This window comes from Microtus ochrogaster, chromosome 15 (genome assembly GCF_000317375.1).
Source record: "Microtus ochrogaster isolate Prairie Vole_2 chromosome 15, MicOch1.0, whole genome shotgun sequence".
NCBI classification, from domain to species: Eukaryota; Metazoa; Chordata; class Mammalia; order Rodentia; family Cricetidae; genus Microtus; species Microtus ochrogaster.
Window position 1 is genome coordinate 36570637 of NC_022017.1, and position 10217 is coordinate 36580853.

The following is a 10217-nucleotide window of genomic DNA, read 5'->3' on the forward strand; positions in this document are numbered from 1 at the left end:
TAGCCATTTTAAAGTTTTAAATTGTAAACAATGAAAGTAAGCCACCTAGTCACTTTATAGAAAATGTTATCTGATATGGAGCTAATTATTCCACTGATAATTAACTGGAATACTATAAAATATTACTGATCCCCCACAGGTTGATGTTTCTGTTCCAGAAAGAACTTTAGCTCTAGGGCAGAGCACTTTCTTTCAGTTATTTTCATTGTTTTATTGAAATATCTAGTTGAAGTTTATAACATGTAAAAACAAGCAGAACTTATTTCTATGTTCTGAGTGTAGTATTTAAATTTCAGTAATTTTTCCCTGTTAAGGCCTTTATAAAAAATAGTGTTCTCCCTGCAACTAAATGAGACTTTTCTGTTAACAACCCCTAAACCTAATGAATACTGAGTAATTACTTAATGTACCTAGAACTTATATCTTCAAATAAGTTTACATTGAATACCAGCTTTTAACAGAGTGTGTATTCTAGGGCGTGATGAAGGGAGAGAGTCCTTACTAGTGTTTGTTGTTCATTTGTATCATTTTCTCTCTACTAGAACAGAACCACGTGCTAAAAGTGGTCTTATAGTCTATCTTGCCCAGGATTCTGGCTCAGTAAATGTCTTGAATTCATGTTGAACAAATCTCGGTGTAATCTCATTCAATTACACAGAGAGATCATTTAATTCCCAGACAATACACAAAAAGGATAAAGGAGAGAACAGAGAGTGGTCTCTGCAGCAGCATAGTCAGAAGTTAACCATGAATAAAGTGGAGGGCATAGCCCGGAAAGTCCCTCACATCTCCTGAAAGGGTTCAGAGGGGGAGGTTACTGAAGAACCCGGACGTCAAATGATCAAACTGTCTACTAGAGCCAGAACTAGGAACAGCGTGGAGAGCAGGCAGTATGACATGGATAGGGCTGGATGTCGGGAAATCACAAAGGCTCAGTGAGCTCCATGCCCAACGGGTCATCAGAACGTCCTGCAAGATTCCACAAAGACCCAGGGGCCCCAACTCTAATGAGAGCTCAGAAATCTCTACTATTTATAAAGCTCCCCAGCCAACTCACATTAACTAGGCATATGCACACTTCACCTGGATACTGCAATATTCTAAAGATAAAAGATGAGCGTCTGCCTTTGTGATAAGGCAATGATTTCGTCCAGTTTAGCTAAGGTCATTTGTCGTTCACAGATATGAAGTTAACCAAGAAAAATCATAAGAGGAAGCATTAAAGTTGAAGCTCCTATGTCCATTATTGGTCTTACATGCTCTGGGTCTGTTTGCTTTGTCCAGCCCGTCTTCCATAGAGAACAAAGACCATCTCCAGGTACCAGAAACACAAGAAGAGGAACACATTACAAAGAAATCGGATGAAAGTGAAGATGATATGGCATTCTGGAACAAACCCTCTTTGTTCACTCCTGAATCTAGATTGGAAACTCTTAGACACATGGAAAAACAACGTAAAGCCCAAGAAAAATCAAGGTATTCCATTTTCCTATGACTGAATGAGACAACACTCTCTGATGGACTGTGTGTTCACATTGTAGATGCTTTGCCTATTGTCTGCACCAAACCATTACTAACCATCACCCATGAATCTTGCCTCTTCCAAATATAGATTTTTTGTTGAATTTTATTTGCTACATTCTATTAACATAAAAATCTAAGTTTAGAACATCATGGATTTTGCCATTTTAGGTGGAGTTTCCTTTTTTAATTCACTTCTCATATATCTAGAAATAGCTTGGCCTCAGTTAAAAATACTGTGTAAGGCTCAAAGAAAAAGATTATTTTGGGGGGTGAATCAATTTCTTTAAGTCTATTCTGTTAATTTGAATGAAGAATTAGAATTAGAATCATTAAGCTTTTTATTCTCACGGTGCATCTCTCTTAGACATTTCACAGTGTGATGCCACTTTGAAGAGTTTAGATTTAATTTCACTACTTCTTTATTTCTAGGATTCATAAGCATTGCTTTTGTCAATTGTACCTTTTCATAGACAGGCTGTTTCCTTCCACTCCATGTCAATGCTGAAATCTAGTACATAAAATATATCACTGACAGGTATACTTGGAAATCTGTGAGCTTGAGAATGTCATCAATATGCTCTGAAATAGTTGTCTGCATGGCAATGTGGTGGGAAAAAAAAACATTTTTTTCTATAATTGTCAATGAAAAACAAGAATCTGAGTAGACAGACTACTAAAAGTCTCTACTACTTTCATGCAATGTTCTTCAGTGTTTGGAAAGTGATAGGAAGATGCAAAACATAGTGATTTGTTTAAGGCCACACATTGCTTTGAGAAGAGCAGGAGGGCCGCATCATAAAATGAGCATTCATGTCCTGACCCCACCATCTGCTGTCATGCCTGCAAGTACCTAACTTTTCATCTGGTCCTACTTTGTTAAGCAGAACAACTGTTTTAACACTCCACTATATTTTTTTGAGAAAAGCAAATGAGCCAGTTAAACATGAAGGTTCTATACAGATTTAAGAGCCCTTTGAAATATAAATTCTGCATGTTTGTAGACTTACAGTATTCTTAACATATGTACCTGTATATGTATGGAGTAAATAATTTATATTACAAATTATAAATCTAGAGCAATCTAGAAAACCAAGAAGGCGTTTTTCTTCCTAAAACTTAAAAAATACAACGTATTTGGATGGAGGTCTCAGTCATCCTGTTTAGTCTCTGAGATGTGCCTGCCTCTTTGAGTACACAAGCATTTTCATTGGCTGTGAGAAAGCAAGAACAAAGGCGTGCCTCTTGCCCTACCTGAACTCTTGCCTGTCCTGATAATAGTGAAACTTGGTGTTTCTGGCTCTGTTTTTTGACCCAACTCACTAAAATCGCTGGATCAGATCAGGAAACTCTGTTAACGTGCAAAAAATGTGATTTTAGAACAATAAAGTCAGCTAACATAAAATCTCTATTAAAAGACAGTAGCAATTCAAGGCACATGATTACCTATGGTCCTATCATCCTTCCTTGTGTCCACCTATGCCCATTTACTTATTCAAATGTTATTTCTGTAAAGAAAAACACGTGCTGACTTTTTGCTTCACATATTGCATTTTACTTTCTTCTATGCTGCTCTTCAGCATAGTAAGAGTGAACATGTGTGGATCGGTAACACCCTGCTTTTTCCTCTCCCTGCAACTGTGTAAATCACCACTAACCTGCGTGTAAATCAACCTCTAATGAGGTTTGAGTGTGAGAAAGAGTGATCTTCGGCCTAGCTCAGTGGTCCAGCACTTTCTTGGCATGTACACACCGCTTGTTGTAATCCACAGTTCCACAAAAAAAGTAAACTTCTGTGGTGTATATTTGCTGCTGAATACCCCATCAGCGTTCTCCTTCACCAGTGTGTAAGGAGCAGACGCATTTTTAACAGCTGTGAGGTGCTGCTCAATGTTCTATGTGACAGTCGAGCCAATCAGTTGTGTGCTGATGGGTATTCTGAGCGGTTCTGGACTTGCCGCTGGAAATGATGATGGGAGAAGTGTCAGGTAACAGGTTCCTTATGTACCGGTGTCTTTATCTCCACAGGGTTGTTTTCTCTTGCATTTCAAGAATTGTCATTTTAACTAAAGCAGAAGTTGCATACACACACGTGGAGAATTGACAGTTATCTGGGTAAATCATGCATAAAATAGACTCATTTAAATATTCATGAATATTTCATGAAAGGGAATTACTTCCCCAATTCAAATTCCCTGGCAAATTGTCTTGGTCACATTTTTGCTTTGGAGATATAGCTATAACCAAGTAAAATTTGGCTTGGTTTTTAACTAGCAGTATAGGATTAATAGGACAGAGTCTTAAGTGAATTGCAAATATAATAATAAATGTCTTATTAAGTTTCTTAAGGTATTTCACAAAGATGTATTAGTAATTTCTATACTCATACTCATTTTTTTGATGACTCCTGCTCCCCATCTTTCCCATCACCCGTAACCTTAAGTGGAAATAAGAAGAAAGTGAAACCACCCCGGACTTTGGTCACTGAAGATGGGAAGGTCCTGAACGTCAATGAAGCCAAGTACGTGAGGACAAGCGGAGACACTGAATCGCACTAGTGCACACGCACACACTGCTGTGGCCTCCGTGACAGGCTTCCTCTGACGGGAGCATGTTGACCCCTGTGAATAAGTTTGATGGGGGTAACAGCAATGTCATTTTGCACATGGGTAGAAGCCAGACATCTCTGATTATTTCTAGCACATAATTCTCCTGGTTTCTAGAAAACAGTCCTGACATATGGGAATCTTAGTTCTTTCTGCATCCCATGAAATCCTGGACCATGTACAGTTTAATGCCTGAAAACTGTCACTGCGTCATTGTTGTGTTTACGAATCTTTGAGACTCTGTCACAAGGCAATCTGTCTGAGAACTCCAAGGCATCTCCTTTATATCTACATTTTCCCTGGAACATATCTACAGAGCATTCAAAAGCTAGTGAAAGGCACGGCTAGAAATGCCTCAGTCAAAGAGAGAGAAAAACCTGGAAAGCCTCAAGTCTCAGAATACCTGAGCTATCCTGTCTGTCTGTCTGAAAGCTGGTAACTAGAGAGCATACCCACAGTGCCTTTTATAGTCACAATGCAGATAACAAGCCTATGGGCTAAACCTCATTAGCTTCATTTCATTACTCAAAACCCATTTATTGCCATCATTTCATTTGTATGCCATTACCACAACAAAGACGATCTGAGTCCTCCCAGGCATTGCTCATCTCCACAGAAAGCATTTTTGGGACACAGAATAATATCTTTTTAGATCAGCGATATGGCCCAAGTCACACAGTTATGAAGCTGATGTCCCGGCCTTGTACACACTGTCCCAGTGTGATGGTTTCCACAATCAAGTCTCTAGTCTCTCGTGTGGCATGCCCTCTCTTCATCCAGCAGACAGGAATGCAGCTCCTGACTCTCTAGGTTAGGTACTGCTCATGTGGGAGCGCACGTGACAGGAGCTGCTCTGTCTCTAGCCCGATGGGGAAGAAGGGAGACCCTCAGAGCCTTACGTTTTCCTAGACAGAGCACCCAGTCCTATCTCCCACACTAACTACCCTACCTGACCTAAAGCCACTTCTCTTGAGAAGCCTCTATGAAGAAATTACTCCTTACTGCCCCTAGTCCCTGGATTCCTTGGACATCCCTCCTCCTTCATGTCCCAGGTCGTCTGTCCTCATCAGAGTTATATCCCCTTATGTCTATCCCAATTCTCTCCCCTCCTGTTCCTGTCTACCATCCACCTACCCTGTCTGGATCCTACAGACTCATCGCCAGCATCATTTCCTCCTTCAGGTGATGCATATCTTTGTTCAGGGACTAAGGTCAGTGCTTCTGCTTCCATCAGTGATCCTATTCTTTCTCTCCACACACCTCAGGTAAAGTTCACCTATCCGACTCCCTTTTCCTAAAATCGCCAGCCGCTGTTGAATGTCCATCCTTTCTTGTCTTCTACATAACCCCAGTCAGTCCCCAACCTGCCCTCTCTGTTCATGGAAGATCTTAACACTTAGATCCCCGTTTCTCTGCCTCATCAACCCTATTCTCATTCTTGGTGACTTTTGACGTCTTTTGTCCCCTCATTTTAGCCACAAGATCCTGGTTTCATTCCTCTAGTTGCTGCCATCAGTAGCCCATGTCCTGAGCTGTAATGTCGTCAACTCACTGAACATCATCTCAGGTGTCACAGACTCCCTCCCATCCGGCAGCCACAGGCGTCATTCATGGAGGAACCTACACACACTCTAGCTGTGCTTACGGTCCCGACACTGTGTTCGCCTCCTGATTTAGTATTCATATCCCTCACAGAAATTCATTCCCAGCCCCCTCTTTCCCTCTGTCCGTCATCACCAACTTGCAAATGCATGCACTGCTTAATTTTGAGCATTCCTCCTTCTCAGTGTGCACAGAGTGAGGTATCCACCTTTACCTGTTGTGCAGGTGAGAGGCCACAGGTCCTAAGTTGACTGTGTTTGCCCTGTACTGTCCTGGTAAGCATTCTCTCAGTAGCTCACAGCAGTGCTAACTCCTCCTCATCATCATCTCCAGCACTGCCTTATGTTCCCATAGGCTTAACCAAAGGCCTTGTTTCTTCACCAAAAGAGCAAAATCAACCAGGCATCTTCTATTTTCTGTGGTAGACACTATTCTTCCGTGGTGGCTGAACCTGCTGTGAAAATTCAGCCCCCTTGCTGACTCACTGATTCAGCATCTCTGTCTCTTACCGTCCAAGGCTTAGCTTCTCAACAACCCCTGATCTCTGGCAGCAACCTTCTCTACTGGACCAATGGCACCAACAAACAGGCAGACTTCAGGAACTTTAACAAAAACAGCACCTCCTCTCCCCCAGTATCTGTCAGCTGCTGCTCCTCTGCCCTAAGCAGTAGCCAGATTTCTTAGCAGACTTGTCAGTACTCAGTCTCTGACATTTTGCTTTGTATTTCTTCTCCCTGTTTTTGGTTTTTCAAGACATGGTTTCTCTATATTGCCCTGGCTGTCCTGGAACTCACTTTGTAGACCAGGCTGGTCTTGCACTCACTGAGATCCACCTGCCTCTGCCTTCCAAGTGCTGGAATTAAAGGCATGCACCACCACCACACAGCTCTTTTTGTTTCTTCTTAAAGCCACTTCTGAATAATGCATTGTCCGAAACTTTAGTCATCCAATCATTGCACAGTGAGTATTGACAGCCCAGGCTCCATGGTATTCTGCCTCGGGAATTTGGATCCAGCAGCATCCCCTTCCTTGTGAAAGTGGGTTCTTCTTGCTCTTATCCTTGGATGGATCTCCCACTTCTGTGAGCTCTAGGGGAAGTTTCTCAGCTGCTCTTCTTTATTTTTGTCATGTTTTCTGAGCCAGGACTTCATCAAATCCTATGGCTTTTCCCAGAACAAAGAAGGGAAAGTGGGCAAAGTCCCACCCCGAATCATGAAGCTATTCACAGTTGTCTGCTGGGAGAGGGAAAATCAGTCTTCTCCAATGGAGTGACACTGGGTATATCAACCTCACCCCAGGACAGGTCCCATGCTCAGGAATAGTTAGCCAACACAAAATGGACTCCATACCTTTGTTGTTGTTATTATTTTTGGTCTGTTTTGTTTTGTTTGAGATAGAGAAAAAGAACATGATTTTGGGTAGACAGGGAGGTGGAGAGGATTTGGGGGGATTTAGTGGGAGAGAAAAGAATATAATCAAAATATTTCACATATGAAACAAATTTAAATGTGACAAAAATAAGTAATTAAAAAATAAGTCCTGTAGTTTGATCACAGGGTTCAGACGGCATGACAAGTTCCTGCCTCTGCCCTGAGTTCAAGTCTTCAGTATCCAGTCAGTTTGTTCAGGTGGCATCAGTTTGCTGGTATACATGACTGAGAAAGGACAACTGTTTTCTCTGCCCCTGCTTACTGCTCTCACCTGTCCACCAGGTTTGCCTCCCACTGTCTCCATCTCAGTAACAGTTACCCACCCATTGATGCCAAGGCCTGAATTTCTTAATTCCCGACTCTCCTCTCCTGGCCTTTTATCAGTGATCATCGCCTACTTTTATTCCCATAGTACCAGCGTCCACCTGTGCATCAGCTCCTTCACTTCCAGAGTGGGTCAAGGCTGCCCTTTGCCTAGACAGCTACAGCAGCTTAATAAGTCGTCTCCACGATTCATGTGTTAGCGTGATCTGTTATTCTTGGCTGAATAAAGGAGTCAGGAAAGGATACGCACATTGTTTCTTAAGGGGAATTGCTGGGAAGTGTCCACAACACATTTTTTCATATGCTCTAACCTTGGATCGGGGGAGGATAGAAAATGGGCTCTTTATTCTGTGTAGCCATGTGCTTCATGGGGTTCTATTACTAGAGATAAAGGGGAAATTGTAGGGACTTTTCTAGTGATCCTCGATACCAGGAACCAAAAATAAAAATCCTCTAAAACTGGTTGTAAGTTACAGAGGAAGAGAGTTCAGATTAACTGACTATTAAGCTATCAAAGCACAGAGGACAGCTCACAGAAGGCTCCCAGGAGATGAGGGGTACAGGGCACATATCAGACTGAAGAAGACTGTGTGTTCAGATTGCCAGCAATGACAAGAGTCCTTGCCACAGCAGAACTGAAAAAAAATAGCCAAAAATAGAGATTAACTTGTATTTTCCAAACAGTTTGTGTCTATTGTTTAATGTTGTTGCCTTATACTGATTACAGTTTAGTAAGTGAGTTGCTCAAAAATGAAGCTGACCAAGTAATTCCATGGGATATGCTGCCCGTGTAGCAGTTATACTTAGGACTCAGCCAGGGAGTATAGCTGAAGGGTCAGGGGCTTCGGCTCTTGCCTATCTAGGTCCCCATGCCTTTTCTCTGAACACCTCCACTGCTGTGAACCTCTGTTTCTTTAGCTATAAAATAGATGTCATAAGTCACTGACAGTCTCAGGACAGAAGAGATGGCAGCATGAAAGGGGTTGAGACAATGTAATAAGGAAAAAGAAGGAAGACTACCAGGGACTTGAGGGATGGGGTGTCGGAAGCACAGCAAACAGGGGCAGCGTTTATGCTCCCAAAAGGACAGCCATAGTCTAGATGGGTTCTAGCAAATGCAAACTAAATGGAAAAGAGCACTTCGGCCACCAGGTGTCTCCATCTCTGCACCAAATCCAAGCAAGTGCTTTACATATGATTTACCTTTAAAACTCACATGTCAAACAAAGTCAGCAAGAGCAGTTTGTTTACAGGCTACCAAGGCTTCTTAAATTTTTTAAAATTAGCATAGATGTCTTATTGTCTAATTAGCAAAGTATGTTTGGCTTCGAGGATTTTTATATACCAGTTGTCATTTACTTTCGATTATAAGCTTGGGTTATCTTTACAGTGTACTAACCCCCCCCCCCCGCCATGTGTCCTTTATAGACTTGATTTCTCTCTGAAAGATGATGAGAAACACAACCAGATCATCCTGGACCTGGCTGTCTATAGGTAAGGTATTTTATTATGCATTTATTCCCATGGCCCTCCCACCAGATCTCTCTCTAGGTAGCATTCTCCTGAGTTCTGAAACATTGAAATGGAAATCAGTTTGCTGTTTTAAAGAGATAAAGTATTCACTGTAATTTTTAAAAAGGATTTATTCTTATTTTATATGTATAAGTTTTGCCTGTATGAATGTGTGTGCACCATGTACATGCCTGATTCCCACAGAGGAAAAAATAGGGCACTGGAGTCCCTGGAGCTGGAGTCACAGGTGGTCATGAGCCATTTGTTTGGAACGTGAACCCAGGCCCTCTGCAAGAGCAAACAAGTACTCTTAGCCGCTGAGTCGTCTCTACATCCCTCACAGTAATATAAGCGTACAAAGATGAAAAGGGGGAAACCAATAACCCCGCAGCCAGATGGCTATGGGCTCTTGAATCATGCAAGCAGAGTTGAAGTGATTCTCAGAGTTGTGCTCTTTTCTGATGCTACATCTCAGGTACCCTTCATTCTAGGACTGTTGCTTTACTTTGACAGATCTTTTCATTTTACGAAATACTGTGACATAATCATGAGCCTTAGATGGTCAGCCTTCTTCCCATTCCACCTTAGAACTCTTGGTCACAAGAGACACTCTTCTCTGAGCTCCCCACGCTGTGACTGGTTTTCAGTTGTACTTTACTCGGGTGGCCAGGCATGACTACAGTGACAAGGTGACCCGTTTGCCTCTCATGACCATGGCAGACTATTAATTCTCTTTTCTAAAGGTCCTGGGGGTTGACACTCACACTCAGCCTGTATTGTCACCTACCCTTCCTGCAACAAGAATCTGAAGCTTTCCAGGTCACTCCACCTCATTGCTTGACAGTGTTAGATTTTGATTACTGCCCTGGTGATATCTAATCATTGTGCAGCCCATCCCAATTGTACCCACTTCCCCATGCCTGTGTCACTGTCATCATCAGTGTCTCTGTCCTTCAACCGCTAATGAGATGTCACCTTATGACAGAGGACTCTGCCCACTGTCTGAGAAGAACAGGGCCTGCCCTTCCCCAGAACTCTTGTTATTCACTTGCTTTCTGACAAAATATAGATTTCATTGAGTTTTTAAATTCTGAGGTCTGGGAAGAAATTTTGTATGGCCTGAATGTCTCCAGTATCTGAAATAGTGGCCAGTGCCTATCAGGAGGAGGACCTCACAGGTAGTGAGTGAGTGAGTGACTATAATGGAGTCCGTGAACATGTC

General features: G+C 42.2%; 1 protein-coding gene across 1 annotated transcript in view; it reads left to right on the forward strand.

Annotated features, from left to right (window-relative positions):
* The window catches only part of Lrrc6 (leucine rich repeat containing 6), a 97246-nt gene that overhangs the window by 33726 nt on the left and 53303 nt on the right, over positions 1-10217 (forward strand). The window contains exons 6-8 of the mRNA XM_005354541.2: positions 1285-1476; positions 3965-4042; positions 8912-8977. Coding sequence (XP_005354598.1) covers positions 1285-1476; positions 3965-4042; positions 8912-8977 — 336 coding nt within the window. The remainder of the gene's footprint in view (positions 1-1284; positions 1477-3964; positions 4043-8911; positions 8978-10217) is intronic.